Source organism: Micropterus dolomieu, linkage group LG04 (genome assembly GCF_021292245.1).
Source record: "Micropterus dolomieu isolate WLL.071019.BEF.003 ecotype Adirondacks linkage group LG04, ASM2129224v1, whole genome shotgun sequence".
In the NCBI taxonomy this organism is placed as follows: Eukaryota; Metazoa; Chordata; class Actinopteri; order Centrarchiformes; family Centrarchidae; genus Micropterus; species Micropterus dolomieu.
In genome coordinates, this window is record NC_060153.1 from 28,674,076 (window position 1) to 28,689,307 (window position 15,232).

The window sequence follows — 15,232 nt, forward strand, 5'->3', positions numbered from 1 at the left end:
CAAACTGATGGTAAACACGTTGTGTTTATTTATATGATTCTTTGTGCAAAAAATTATATTAACTGTGACCACTTCCACTTGCAAGTAATGTTGAGACATATCGTTGATTTTTTGTCCAAGACAGGGACTTGCGATGGGCACCTGAAGGCACCATGAGCTGGAACCGGAAAGTGATTTTTTTTTCAAAACAGGAAACAGTAAAATACATCACACAATCCTCGGTGGCTCCATTTTCTAGCTAACGTTGAGCGTTTGTTGTTCCACCTTTTATAGTTTTAAGAACAGATTTCTGTATTTCCATTGTTGTCGGACTGAAACGACTTATTTCTCAAGATGGGGGGCGGCGATCTGGTAAGTACGAGCTATCTAATCCACCATAGGCGCTTTCTTTGATGTTTGGCGACTGTTCCAAGGACCAAACTCCATTCAGAAAATTGGTGTTTAAAGACGTTGGTTTGCCTAATGGGGTCTATACAGATGCTATAACTTGAGTTAATACCTGCTGGGATTTGTTACAAGCCACGGTTCATTTCGGCACCAAAGACCTTTAGTTATTTTAACTTTGGTCTGATCTTATTTTTATATTTTAATAGCTGACACAGGTTGCGTTAGCTTCACGACAGATGATTGAACATTAATGTTAGATGTGAGTCATTTGTACCATGAAGAATATACCTGTAGATGTTATGGATTCCTTGTAGAACATTGTTATTTGTATGTACTATATTTGCCGTCAGATTTCTGTACTCATTCTGTCTACATGAATAATTTTGGTTGGTAGAGTAATATTGGTAAACCCTTGTTTACACTAAAGCCAGTACCCGGTAGTTTCATGCAGAAGCTAAATGTCTTCAACCTTGTCTTCTGCCAGAACTTGAAAAAGAGCTGGCATCCCCAGACTATGAAAAACATTGAGCGTGTCTGGAAAGCTGAGCAGAAACATGAGGCTGAACGCAAGAAGATTGAGGAGCTCCAGAAAGAACTGAAAGAGGAGCGAAGCCGAGAAGAAATCACCAGATTCGCAGAGGAACGCGGTGCCATCAAGTTAGTTATCTGATATTATCTTTAAAGTTGTTTTGTGGGTTAAGACAAAAAAAGTAGTGTCTAAGTCATGTTGTATCTCTCTTACTGATGACAGAAAAAAGGATGATCGCCTGGACTGGATGTACCAGGGCCCTGCTGGTCAGGTGTCCAGAGATGAGTATCTGCTGGGACGTCCCATTGATAAGCAAATCACCGACCAATACGAGGAGCCCGAGAGCGGCCCATCAAATGAGACTGGCCTCCTGCCTGGGTCCATCTTCAACCCCGCCACTCCTGCTTCCAACCTCGACCTGGCTGCCAAGATCAGGGAAGACCCCCTGTTTGAAATCAGGTAATGAAGTCCCTTCTCTTGTTATATGTTATGAAAATATGCTTAAAGTTTCAAAAAAGTTTAATTTATGTTTTGTTTGTTTTCTGAAGGAAACGTGAGGAAGAAAAGAAGAGAGAAGTCCTGACTAATCCAGTGAAGATGAAGAAAATTAAAGAAATGGTAAAATGACTGTGTAACTATTTTGATATATTCATTTGTAATAGATTCATTTTGACGACCTCTTTAAGATTAAGACCTCTTGCAGATTTTGATTAATAAACTGTAAATAGCCAGCTCACTCATGTCTTTACATTTACACGTATTGGCCTTCTTGGCATCTTTCAATGATGTTTCCACTAGTTTTATCAACACAAGACACCTGCAATGGTGTTAGAAAAGTGGTACCATGTCAGGATGGGAGACTGTCGGGTATCTTTTATTTACGGTAAAACATGGGTTGGTTCTCTCACAGCTGCGGCAAAATCTTGACAAGAAAGACAAGAAAAAGAAGAGGAAGAAGGATAAAAAAGAGAAGAAAGGAGATAAACAGAGAAGAAAGGAGAAGAAGCACAAGAGAAGGAGTTCAAGCACAAGCTCAGACGAGGAAGACGAGAAAAAACACAGGTATGAAAGGACCGTAAAGGAATAATTGGAACACACTGTATATAAGTGATTTTTGTGTGCTCGACCAGCAAAACACATGAAGTGTAAATGAAAAATAAAATGTTTTCTATGATGGGATCCACACTTTTACTGCACACAGAGGATATTCAATCAGCTAGTTCAATTAAGAAAACTGTTTTAATTGTCGTCTTTGATCTATTTTTAGGTCACATACACGAGATGAATATTCAGCAGACTCCAAATCTCGTTCTCATCTTCCAGGCTATGGCCTACTGGTCAGTAAGCAGAAAAGTAGTGTTTCATCATGCCGCTGTTATTTTGATCTACCGTTTCAATTATTAATCTCTCACTGGACCAGAACCAAGTTCTAACAGTTATGTGTCGTCCCCCCCCCCAGCTCCCCACGGGCAGGCATCACCAGTCCTCTGCTCCCTCCAATCACTCAGGGCGCCGCGAGAGGAGCCGCTCCCGATCGCCTCACAGGAACGACAGGGAAAGTCACTCAAACTCTTCTTCCTCACACAGAGGTGACAGGAAGGTTGAGCCTAGAGCTTCCAGCCTACAGAGAGAGCGTCACCACAAACAGAGGCACCCCGTGTCCAAGTAAGAGTTCACAGGACTCCAGAAAGTGTAGACTCTGCACTTAGAAAGGCTGGCTAGTCCAAATGCTGACATAATTCTTATTTTTAGATTCATTACTTGCTTACTTATAGAAATATACCATTCATCTTTCAGTGTGCTGATTATGACTGCAGTCATCTATTCCTCATTAGATTACAGTGTTGGGAGTTTCCCGTATTTAGTCTTAAAGGCTCTGTCATGTTGCTGCCATGGTATATCCTTGTTTCTATCTTTTTTACATATTTTGTACAATAGCTGATTTGAATCATTCTTTTCACAGCTGTTTGTGCAAGTATATTCAATATGTCTTTTTTTTCCCATCAAGCGGTTTGTGTTTCCAAATGCTGGTACAGAACCATAGTTTTAAAAAAATGACCGTCAGGGATGCAACCATTAATTACTCCACTTTTTTAAATTTTATTATGCTTACTCATACTATGAGATTTGGGTTAAGGGAATCAGAAAACATTGTTTTTGAACAATAATAATCTGTTTTTCAGAGCATTGTCATATTCACCACCCACACTGAATGGATTGCAGTAATTTTTGGATTTTTAAAATTGATTTTTCTATGTGATGTAGAAAGCTCTCTGCAGAAGAGCTGGAGCGCAAGAGGCTGGAGATGATGGACCAGGCCAAGCAGAGGGAGGAGGACAGGGAGAATAAAGTGAAGAGATACAAGAGGCAAGATGAGCAGGAAAAGCAGCGGGAACAAAATGCCAAACATGACCGCCATGCTGGCTTCATTCAGTAAGTTTCTCAGCAACATGGAAACACAGCTTATCAGGGAGTGTGACATTTATGGAGACATGTCTCCTATTCTGTTTCTTCTTGCATGCTTATTCTTAGCTTCAGTAACACTCACCTTTCCCTCTTGCAGTCAGATGAAGCTGGAGAGTGCTGCCAGCTCTTCCTTGGAGGACAGAGTGAAGAGGAATATCCACTCCATTCAGAGGACGCCAGCCTCCCTGGACAACTTCATGAAAAGATAAAGACATTTATCATACAGATAAACCAAACTGAACTGGTTGAAAAGCCTTGAAAAGAGTATTCCATTCACTCCCTCATTAGTCTCCTTAGTGTATCACAGTACGTATTAATGCACTGAGGATAGATGGTGTGGTGGGAGTCTGTCATGAGTTTAAACAGGGAACCACGTGGCTCCATGTCTACCCATTGCTTTTAATTTGAAAAGCAGTTTCCACCGTGGTAACATAATTTATATTTCCAACAAATGCAAAAGGCCTAGTATGGCTGATCTGTTCTAATTACTTTAATGAAAGCTGATATCCCTTTTAAGGTTCATGTGATCTGAACTGTGTATAGTATATTCTTTTTTTTGTTTTTACAGTATAATAGAACCTGCTTTTATATCAAAGGTTTTTGTAATATATGTACAGTATGTTACTTAGTGTACACCTGTGAGTAGCAACTGGAATAAAAACATATTTCCAGAGCTCCATCTTTTGTTTTTGTTTATTTCTTTTTAAAACAGCCATATATCATCACTGGGGATTCTTGTTGTTCAGACACTGCTAGATGAAACACCTTTTTAAGCATAAAGTTAAATATTCACATCATCACTGAAGAAGACTTTGTTGTGAGCGGCACCTGCTCAGAGCAGATGTACGGCATGTGTGAATCGTTGTGGGAGCCAGACATGGTAAGTACTGTTTGAAGTTACTCTTACATTTAACTTTATGCTTTTAAGCATAAAGTTAAATATTCACATCATCACTCCTTTGTGACAGTAACAGTGTCAGGACACAGAAAATAAATAACCAAACTGAAATGACAGAACTCACCTTTTTTATTTTGAGCGCAAGAGCTGTTTTACCGGGTTTTCCCGTGAGAATTTAATTTACTATTGTAAAAAAAAAAGAATGATCACTGTAGGCATTTATTTGTCAATTGACAGGGGATTTATTGGTCAGATTTTTTTTATGTCAGTGTTTAAGTTGTTCATCAAGTTTAGTGACCATAGCAAATATGGATGGGTGTTATTTTTTTCATTTCTTTTTTTATTATTGTCTATAGTAGATAGCCGTCTTTGATAGCTATTTGTAATGTTACAATCGCTAACTGAATAGGTTTAGTTGCCTTTTGTAACCATTAGTCAAACAATTTGAAGACAGGCCAGGACTTATTCACTTATCTTTTTCTTATTGTCATTCAGTTAGTATAAAAACAATTACGACATGAACCGATAAAACACTCCTTGCGTTACCTAATTTAACCTAACCCAGTGACTTGAATTTAAAGTGACTATCAAGTTTTAGAAACGCCTCCATAATATTTAAAAAATCCTCCAGATTTGCCACATTTGCCCCCTTAGGATGGCGAGGTCATGACCCGCCCTACCCCGCCTCTAATTGGCTAGTACCCGTTGCAATCTCACTTCGAGGAGTGAGATTGGTTAGAGTTAACCTAAGAGTATCAGAGTAAGCCAATCAGAAGCAGAGTAAGGCGGGTCATGCAATCTCCATCCTAAACGGTGGAAAAAAAAAAAAAAAAAAAAAAAAAATCTCTTTCGCTTTAACACGTCTCGAACAAACTACGCTGCGCCCGTGTCCATGTCCGCCAATCACAGCAGCGCTTTGCGCCTAGTGCAGCTCATCCAGCCAATTACTTTTTGCACAAGCAATGACGTAGGAGAATCAGGCTACTCTGATCCCTGTGTTTCTAAATCGTGTAGTCACTCTGGGAAACTAGTCATTCATAATATCTGACAAGAAGTTCTAACAGTTAGGGATATACCACAACACCGCCGAGATGGTAAGAACATCATACATTAGATAATAATGCGTGTGGTTTGTTGGGTAAAATGGTTTAAATTAGTTAAAAGGCTAACAGTTACATGAGCTTGGCTAAGCTAACGTTAACGTTAGTAGCATGACGTTAGCTCAAAACCATCTCTTAAAATTCTTGCTAAAGTTGGGTAGTATTTTCTGCAAACAGATTTAACGCTAGGTTAACCATTTATAATTTCCTTAGATATCATATTTTAAGTAATGTTTGAGGTAACGGTATAGGAGACTACACTATAGTAACTGCTGTTAGCCCGGAAAGCTAGCTTAGCTCACCTAGCTGCACACGAGCTACGTTAACGCTGTGTTTTGTAAGTTACAGAAATGTGTTATGCTTTCCGGAGTTCACTTTCATGGCGTAACTGAGGTAAACCTAAACGGTTAGTTTAGTTCAGTTTGTCAGCTAACGTATGATCAGGCCTGTCAACTTGGTTAAATGTGCTTCAAGGTACTGTAACTTGGTTAGCAACAGGATAATGTAACGTTAAAGCTAACCGTTTCTGTCAACCGCAAACTGACAATTAAGTAACGGTGTTTTTCACCTAAACATCATTGCATTTAGAAATATATATATATATATATATATATATATATATAACGCATGATATTTCAGATATTTGTAAACTGCTTGTCACAACTACACTACACAACTGCACCATGGAGTAATGTTACACCTGATGGATTAAATCGACACCTGCTTCTTTCGCTTTAAGATTTAATGGATATATGTCACTCATGATGGACAAAGTATATTGTACATTATTATATGTTTACACACATATTCACTGTATTCTTGCATGTAGCCCAGTCCTGTGGTTGAGGTTGCTGCCTTTTGATTCTTGTTTTTGTTATTTCCTCTTTATGCTTAATAGAAACTTGATATATATAGAAAGTAGCCTATTATTTTCTTAATCAACCAGTTTATTGTTTGGATAATAAAATATGTGTTAAAGTAAAAAAAAGAAGCTTATGAAAATCTCTTATATAGCTGAAATTGACACATTTAAATAGCTTGCTTTGAATAGATAATGATTCATTGTCTGTCCATTAATAATTTTCACTCTGACTGACTTGCTTCTCTCTCCTCCTCCTTCCAGTCTATCATGTCCTATAACGGAGGGGCCGTCATGGCCATGCGGGGAAAGAACTGTGTGGCGATAGCAGCAGACCGGAGATTTGGCATTCAGGCTCAGATGGTCACCACTGATTTCCAGAAGATCTTCCCCATGGGAGACAGGCTGTACATTGGGCTGGCTGGACTGGCTACAGATGTTCAGACAGTGTGAGTGTATTTAACCTGCATGTCTTTCACGCTCTCAAAGTTGCAAAGCAGTTCTTTCACCACCAGGGCATGACAACAGGTTTTCTTTCAAGCTCTACAAAAGACTTTGACCACTTTCAGATCGCATGCATTGGTACTGAGAAACACTAATTTATAGAAAGCCTGGAGTTTTGCCGTATTAGTAATGCTGTTAGTCGCAGCTACGAAAATAAGTTTACTTTGCATTCTCTGTGAATTGAAAGGTATCATCAAGTGCCTCAGGAATGATGAATAACAGTGGTAGTAACTGGATGTCTTTGCCTTGTGTGTAGAGCCCAGAGGCTTAAATTCAGATTGAACCTGTATGAGCTGAAGGAGGGTCGCCAGATCAAGCCCAAGACCTTCATGAGTATGGTGTCCAATCTGCTGTATGAAAGAAGGTAAGTGCACTGAACTTAATTTAGTGTGAACAAGAATCATGTCCAACTTAAAAGCTGCAGACCGATGATATGCTCTTGTCATACATACTTGCATAGAAGATAAAAGAGGATCTGGTTAATGTGATCCTCTCATTAGGTTTGGGCCATACTACATTGAGCCTGTTATCGCCGGACTGGACCCCAAAACCTTAGAGCCCTTCATCTGCTCCTTGGATTTGATTGGCTGCCCCATGGTGACAGAAGACTTTGTTGTGAGCGGCACCTGCTCAGAGCAGATGTACGGCATGTGTGAATCGTTGTGGGAGCCAGACATGGTAAGTACTGTTTGAAGTTACTCTTACACCTGATAAAGAGGGTCCATTTTTGTGCATGTGAATTTAGTTACTACTGACTCCCATATGCGGAAAATTGTCAGATCTCTCTGGGGCAAAGATTTACAAGATCAGAACAGTTTGTTTACTCAGCCAACGATAACAGATTCGACACAGCGTTCAACTTTGGAGGAATACAAACCTGCCACTTTATTTGGGATATGTATTGTCTGTTCAGCTATTTGTGCCGTAGTTCCAATTGGCGAAAGGATCTCTTATGCACGATTGAAGGGATGATCAGCGAGTGGTTTTTCATGCACCAATATTAAGGTGATTTCAACTAACTCTCTAGAATCTGCACCACACTGCAGTGTTTCCCATTCATTGATTTATTTGTAGCGCCACGCCACAATATCAACACTGACCGCCACATACTATTTAATGAGTAAAATCATAATTCAGTGTGGAGGTGAATGTGTGGCATAGATTCACTCAGCACCTTCTCTCTCATATAGACTAATGTATTGCCGTTAACTCTGAGAAGTTAGTTTATCTATTTTCTTAACACAACGCTGTCAGTGTTGGAGACGGATATGTTAATGTTAGAATACAGCTGGGTTGACTCGCTGTACATAGCTGACCCTCCTTCTCCCCACCGTGTGGCACGGCACTACAGTTGCACAGTAATTATGTGGGAAACACTGTACTGTGCATTTACATATGTTTCTGGTGGTTTCTCTTAAAGCTAATAAGCCTGTTTCTTCCATGCTGGCATTTCACAGACTTGCTGCGTAGTAACACCGCCCCCTGGCGATCAGATCGCCAATCGGTGATCTCAAGTAGCCATGATCACGTTCACCGTGGCCCCCCGTTAGAGCAGGTCACTTTAGAGTGACATCAGAGTCGCATGAATTCTGTCCAGACAGTCAGATTGTGACCATATATGAAAGAGGCCCAAATCCGAACTGGAAAAGATCATTTTCCAAGTGACCTGGGCTGTTCACACTGTCAGTCACACATGTGCTAAATAATCATATGTGGGTCACTTTGGCCTGCACACAGCCATAGAGGCTAGTTATTTTAGACACAAATCCTATGTGAGGTCTACGTAAGTCACGTGTATTATTTCGTTAAAAATTCAAAAGTGTTTATTTGAGAAATGTGTTTGATCGTGCAGGAACCAGAGGACCTGTTTGAGACCATCTCTCAGGCGATGCTGAATGCAGTTGATAGAGATGCAGTGTCTGGCATGGGAGTCGTCGTACATGTCATGTAAGCACAGCGATAACAAGTTATCTGCCGGTTAGGTGGAATGAAAGGTTTGCAGTGATTGACAGCCTTTTCTTTTCCCTGGCAGTGAGAAAGACAAGATCACCACAAGAACCCTGAAGGCCAGGATGGACTAGAGCTGCTTATTCTCCCCACACTTCACCAACACAGATGTTTTGTATACAAATAATAACGAATGCTTGTACTGTCTTTTTTTCTTTTATGGATTGTTCAATAAATAAACACAGGTTTAAAGAATGAACATGACTTAAGTTAATGTTGGAGGATCTTGCACTACATTGTCACTACTTTTCAAATGTCTTTGTTGCGTGTAGCATATTGTGGGTTCTCCGGGTCTGCCCCAAACCAAGATGCAATACTTGGCAACTGGAAGAATACAATTAAAGGTCGTAATGTCAATTCTAAAAACTGAACCCTCACAGACAATGAAGGGAATCAAAATGCTAAAAGTATAAATATATTGTTTTGTTTTTAGACATGAGTCAGTAATTTCAAACTTCCCCTGTCATCCCCAGTCAGGATTAGCAAAGTAAACCACATGCTTCTTGAAAAAGATCACCATTTTAATACTGTCTCTCAAACAAAATGTGAATATTAATTCTAGGAGTATCATTCAGCCACACACATTTAGAATTGCTAATATTTAAAAGGGAAAGTTTACACAAAGTTTAGTCTACTAGATATCTGTAGAACTACTCAGCATGTTAACAGCAGTTAAGTATAGTGTCTTCAGTGGCTGTGAAGGAGATTTCGAAAGTAATAACCCTGGTGAAAGTGCTTGAAGTGGAAAAAAGTAAGCGCCAGTACCCCCCCCAGCAAATGATCAAGAATTACATTCTAAATTCTACAGTGAATAAAAGATGCCAGGAGATACTACTGATGTTTACAGCATACATTTATTTAACCAGGGGGGACAACCATTTTAATTATTAGAGAACAGATATTAAAACTATCAATTACTAAAACTCCATACGGTTAAAGTAACATTGCTTAGACTAGCCTCCAGAGACGGCCCTGACCTCCCCGGAGCTCTAAGCAAAATTCTGCTAAGGGGCCCTCCTACCTGAGCTGTGAGCCATGTAAACCATTTGCCATTGCCACAAAGTCGTACCTGACAGCCCAGTGCTCCTACTACAACCCTCCCCTCTACAGAACAGCATGAGGTATAAACAATATTTATTGAATAGGATAGGTAAATATTACTTATTACAGCTTAGTACTGGGTGATGATCCAATATCTCTTCTACTGACAAACTTCAGCACAGAGCTGTTAATAATAGATAGCAATAGGCTACTACATTGTCTGGACTGGAAGGCGCGAGTCAAATTTCATGTTCCAAGCAGCAGTTTATAAACACAGTTGCCCGTTGGTGTTTATCAAAAGTAATAAATACTTGTACACCTACCTGACACCGTGATTGTGAGCTGAGTCATGAAGTGCCATCTGGGTAATGCAGTTTATTTAGGGCCACTATGAGTCCCTCAGAGAACCCACTTGGAGCACTGCCTGATGGTGTCATTCGGGTTATGCCGGCTTGTGCTTGGCAAATGCACATAACATTGCTTCAAAGCCTCATTTACAGACTTGGGATGGGGTTATTTAATAGGCAGAAATGGGCGATCAAGTTGATTTATGGAAAGAAGAAATTGACTCATTCTAGGGACTACAATTAATTTTTCGGCCTATTTAACTAGCCTTTTCTGGACATTTTCAACTGCATCTCACTCATCCTTGGTGGATGGAGTTGGGACAGCTGGAGTTTGGTTATCACATGACCTAAATAAAAACATTTTGTTTCTAAAGGTCAAGAATGACTTCACTTTTAATGTATCCTGCAGCTTTCAAACAAACCACCAAGCTGAGGCAAAGAATAATTGGCAGATCTTCCCAAAATACACAAGGTGAGAGAAACATCGTCTCAAACTTAAACAACTGGATGAAAAACACAGTAGTCTGAATTTAGCTGCCAGTCTGCCTTCGACAACTATCTGTTCAATATTTTATATTGTAGGTGGGCTCGTCTGGTTGTTTCCAGATCTACAAAAAACAATTAAAATGTAAGCATAAAAAAAACATTCATTAGTGGAAAATTATATTAGTCCAGTTGTGTGTCACGGTAGCATTTGAGGGACAGTCACGGGACAAATAAGCAAAGCCAAACAACAAAAACAAGATAAAACTCCCTTTAATATGCAATGAATCATTTTCAAGTAACCTTTCTTTTCTAATGTCTGTTGGTAACAAAACAATACTGTATACAAACACAAAATTGCTACATTAATGTAAACAAGATATAAAAATGATCCATATGGTAATAAAACAAGTATTTGCTGCAGAATTCCCCTTTTTATGTCAATTTCTTTTCAACCTCCACCAAGCTCACGGTTAAAATTTCAAAAATATTCAAAAACAATATGGCAACGGAACATTCAAACATCAATGTTTTTTCTCTTTTGTCATTTTAGTCATAACACTCAGATGCTTAAGTTCAGTGCTTTGATGTTTCAACTTACTGGTGGAGTCTCATGTACACATTGGCCATGCATTTTTGATATTGCATTCATTTACTTTGTACACCATTATATATTAATGTGTTTATCTCCTGTCGTTCCAATTTGTCAGCAGTACTTTTTCAGTTTTTTGTTGTTATTGAGAGAGAAGCCTGGTGGCGACTGTCAAAGAGTTTGTCATGCAGTCTGGTCATTTAGCATCTGTGCGAGTTGTTTACATCTGTGTGTGTGTGTGTGTGTGTGTGCGTGTGCGTGTGCGTTTGTTTCTAATCGAAATCATAAGGACAACGACAACATGAACAGAAACCGAAGAGACTGTACTAACAGACTGTTAACTGCTGAAGCTGACACACTCGTTCAAGGCATTAGTGAGACAGTTTCCGTGCTGGCGTGAGGAGTAACAAGGTGGCTGAGGAGCACTGGGAGGCAGAAGAATTAAAACCAAAAGGACAGGGAGATTTATCGGGATGTCGATCCGAATTCAGTGAAGGGTTTCACAAGTTTTCCTTGCAGTGGATGAAGAAGCCAGGGAGGTTGGTGGTGGTATGTGTGGGACATTGTAACAGGCTTGTGCATCCTTCCTGCCAGAGTGGTCCTGGCTGCGGGAGGATACTGGTAGTTTTTTTTTTGTTGTTGTTGTTGTTTTTTAACGGGGGTAGAGAGGCAGGGGTAGATGGACCTACACTGAGGTGAGGAAGAAGAGAAATAAGTGCGTGGCATTTGACAGATCTATGACAGGAAATGACTGGCTGGACCGGGAGATGAGTCTATGATAAGATGTTGGACATGAACTCGTAGAATCGTTTGGAGTACTGCTCCGGGTTCACCGTCGAGATCTCGGCCCCCGCCTGAGAAACAAGCAAACAAGTAAAATAAGACAGATGGAGTAACACACACACACACACACACACACACACACACAGGCGCACACGCACACACAAATGTCAATGCCCTTTCCAGGGACCCTAGGACCTGACTCAGCTTGAAGATCACATTTGCTGTGTTACATTTAGGCCTGCATAAAACTATTGTTTTCATTAATGATTACTGTGGTGATTGTTTTTACAAATAACATTTATTTGTTATGCCCATACAATATGAGATGATAGTGAAATATACAGAACGCACCATTCTTGTATTGTCAAACCAGCAGTCTAAAACCCAAAGACACTGAATGTAAAATGTTATAAAACTGGAACAACACAAATGTTTATTTCAAAAATATACGATTTTGCCTCACCATTCAGCCAATCACATGCTCCCAGTTTCCCTCAACAAGCTCAGCAACCAACATTTAACCAGCTAAAGCACCAGCACTGCTAAAGTTATTCTGAATCAACAAACTAGAGGGTGCTGCTGCATCTGAACTTAATGAACATGTACAATACAATAATTAGCTTCTCCTTTTATTTAGCTTAACAATGCTACCTCACTTGTCTGCTAACTATCTGGGTTGGGCTGTGAGTGTGGATTTATTACTCAGCAGCATTAAAGTGCCACTGTCGGCAAAAGTGACAGACTAAACTAACAATGAACGTCAATAAAACTATATTCATGTGAAAGAAACATTTTTTTATTATAGAGTACTTGAATTAATATGCTTATTTGTTTCGTAATGACATTTTTGTTCACTACATAAACCATACTGGAGCTTCCTAACCTTGCTATGCGTATCCACAGACTGATGGGTCATGATATAGTGTCGACACTCACCCCGTGTTTCACAGTTTTGGCAGCATGTGCAGCTTTTTTCTTAGCGTCATAGTGCGTGAGGATGTCGATGATAGCCATGAAGTAAACCTCCTTCTTCACAGCACCTAGCACAAGAACAACACATCACAAGGTTTTACTTTCACCTGAAAATAAATGACAAGCTGCCGTGGCTGAAGAAGATAGTTGAGTTGTATTCTGTATGCCTGGAATGACGACCCTTACCGTCGTGGCTCTTGATTGCGTAAACGTCCACAGAAGGGTCAAACTCCCCGGGGCCGAAGAATCCTCCACAGTTGAGAGGGTTTCCAGGGCTGTCGGGAGGCGTGCCGAAGGAGCCGGTGAGCACACCGCCGCCCATCCCGTCGTTCTCGTACTCCTCCTCCTCTCCCACGCCCTCTACGTCCATCTCCTCCTGCTCTGCCCGCTCCACGTCATGGATGCCCACCAGGAGACTGTAGTCCATGATCTTTAGGGTGGCCAGAAACTGACACAAAAATTCAATATACACAGAAAACAATCATTGCCACATCTGCACATTTGGGTTTCTCAGTCATACAGTCTTGAGGACCTTTTAACCTCCTCGGTAATGATGGGCATCACATCCTGCGCTAATTCATATTTTATCCTAGCATTGAATCAAATGGCTGCTCATAGTCCCACAGGAAATAACCACCCAAATGTGCCTCTGGAGCATTTCAGCTTACTGTTTTTGTTTGGCAGCAAATTTGATATGAATCTTCAAAGTAGTAGGGAGTTGCTGTAGCACCACCATCAGTACTTTTAGCCCATAATGACAGTTTAGGAAGTTCGGCAAAGGACCTATCTGCAAAGATTTGTTTATTTTCATGCATGGGAAGAAATAATAATAATAATAATAATAACAACAACATCGGCAAATAAACAGATGGCCTTTCCCCTAATGAGAAACTATCTAATCAGAGAAAAAAGTAAATACCAATCCCAGTTTTCGATGCTACCGATACATTTCACATTTTTATAGCCAAAGCTAATGGAGACAAATAATAGATAGAAAGTAACAAGAATAAAATGTCTTACAGTTGAAGTCAAAGATGGTGAGTTTTAACATGTCCAACTGATTCGGAGTGGACAAAAAGCACCATCACAGCACTGTTTGTACAACGAGGGACAGTCAGGAGAGGTTTTGCAGTGTTGAACATGTTTTTCTTACCTCTACGTCCCGTTTTAGCTTCTCCAAAAAGTATTTCTTGTTTTCATCTCCTATCTGTAGTTTCTGGCCTTCATTCAGGAAGTCGTTGTCTTTAAAAGTGGGGAGTTCTTTTGCCTGAAGAAAGGGAGAGTTTTCTGGTATCAAACAGTAGCAGAAATGTTGGTTTTAATGTCAGACTTATGTGCACATGCATAGAGGCAGGATTACAGATACTACTTAAAAGTCTTACAAGGCACACAGTCATATTGTGACAAATACACAGGACTATGGTCAAAATCAATGGCTCTTCAATGATTGCTGCTCTTACTGAACAGAGAAAGTCCCATTCCAACAACTCAGAGTAAATCATTGTCTACTGACATTTGTCAAAACAGAGTATTACACACTGACAGCAGGAGGCCAGTGGAAAAGGTACTATTACAATAAATCTGTTTACTTATAATTACTTAATTTAAGTTTGCCTCTGGGGTGAGCTAAGGGCGTTTATTTTTGTCTGCTGTCAGCAGCCGTCACTGCACAAAAATGAAACGTACCTTTTCCTTGTCGCTGGCTTCCCTTGAGACTGTAGAACCCTAAAAATGAATAAAAATAGAATTAATTGAAAGCAGCTCAAGATACTTCAGGGGCTTTGTTAGCATATTACCCACGTTAACTCAGACATCGTCTTTTTAAACTGTCAGTATTGTAAAAGTAAGGTTGTTTTCTCCAGAGAATACTTGGCAGCAGAAGAGGATTTTTTTAGGAGAGCGTAAAGAAGCAGTCAGCAGACTGTGTTCACCGCTGGTAAGGAAACTGCTCACCATAATAATCAGCACAAACCTAGAATTCTTTGTTGATGAGCTGGATCTGTAACCCCCTGCCAATTTTACAAGCACAGCATGAACTTTTCTCTAATTTAATTTCATTGACATACTTGTTTTTTCCGTCTGACAGTAAAAAAAAAACTAAACAGAGGATTTTCAGTGGACTGATGTGAGTCGTACTAAAATTTTCACCATTCACTAACATATCTAATAGTCGTGGTAGCAGGTGCTCCTGACGCACTGGTAGGCCACACAACGCTTATCAACAGCACAGAGACCTTCCCCAGGGTCAAACAATCACACAAACA

At 40.0% G+C, this 15,232-nt stretch overlaps 3 protein-coding genes and 1 long non-coding RNA gene across 4 annotated transcripts in view; 2 read left to right on the forward strand and 2 right to left on the reverse strand.

The window, feature by feature from the left end:
• Positions 1–205: 205 nt before the first annotated feature.
• On the forward strand, positions 206–4,061 carry cwc25 (CWC25 spliceosome associated protein homolog). Its single transcript, XM_046046731.1, has 9 exons — positions 206–351; positions 872–1,044; positions 1,139–1,375; positions 1,465–1,534; positions 1,827–1,978; positions 2,184–2,253; positions 2,376–2,581; positions 3,182–3,349; positions 3,480–4,061. The coding sequence occupies exons 1-9, from the start codon at positions 334–336 to the stop codon at positions 3,589–3,591; spliced, it is 1,206 nt and encodes a 401-aa protein (XP_045902687.1). The 5' UTR covers positions 206–333; the 3' UTR covers positions 3,592–4,061.
• A 1,154-nt stretch (positions 4,062–5,215) lies between these two features.
• On the forward strand, positions 5,216–8,949 carry psmb3 (proteasome 20S subunit beta 3). The gene is made up of 6 exons (XM_046046748.1): positions 5,216–5,374; positions 6,504–6,688; positions 7,000–7,107; positions 7,244–7,421; positions 8,596–8,690; positions 8,776–8,949. The coding sequence occupies exons 1-6, from the start codon at positions 5,372–5,374 to the stop codon at positions 8,822–8,824; spliced, it is 618 nt and encodes a 205-aa protein (XP_045902704.1). The 5' UTR covers positions 5,216–5,371; the 3' UTR covers positions 8,825–8,949.
• Positions 8,950–10,878: 1,929 nt separating this feature from the next.
• The window catches only part of LOC123969378 (phosphatidylinositol 5-phosphate 4-kinase type-2 beta), a 12,299-nt gene continuing 7,945 nt past the window's right edge, over positions 10,879–15,232 (reverse strand). The window contains exons 8-10 of the mRNA XM_046046730.1: positions 13,155–13,416; positions 12,933–13,036; positions 10,879–12,067 (exon numbers count right to left, since the gene is read on the reverse strand). Coding sequence (XP_045902686.1) covers positions 11,987–12,067; positions 12,933–13,036; positions 13,155–13,416 — 447 coding nt within the window. The 3' untranslated portion in view covers positions 10,879–11,986. The remainder of the gene's footprint in view (positions 12,068–12,932; positions 13,037–13,154; positions 13,417–15,232) is intronic.
• On the reverse strand, positions 13,637–14,759 carry LOC123969399. The gene is made up of 3 exons (XR_006824723.1): positions 14,655–14,759; positions 14,122–14,235; positions 13,637–13,755 (listed from the first exon to the last, which is right to left on the reverse strand). It is a non-coding gene; the product is annotated as an uncharacterized LOC123969399 (long non-coding RNA).

Bases quoted from the DNA above. Each gene is read 5' to 3' on its own strand.
- cwc25 (XM_046046731.1), top strand. The intron at 1,979-2,183 runs GTATGAAAGGAC...ATCTATTTTTAG, and splicing joins GAAGACGAGAAAAAACACAG to GTCACATACACGAGATGAAT. The intron at 2,582-3,181 runs GTAAGAGTTCAC...TATGTGATGTAG, and splicing joins CAGAGGCACCCCGTGTCCAA to AAAGCTCTCTGCAGAAGAGC.
- psmb3 (XM_046046748.1), top strand. The intron at 6,689-6,999 runs GTGAGTGTATTT...CCTTGTGTGTAG, and splicing joins GCTACAGATGTTCAGACAGT to AGCCCAGAGGCTTAAATTCA. The intron at 8,691-8,775 runs GTAAGCACAGCG...TTTCCCTGGCAG, and splicing joins GGAGTCGTCGTACATGTCAT to TGAGAAAGACAAGATCACCA.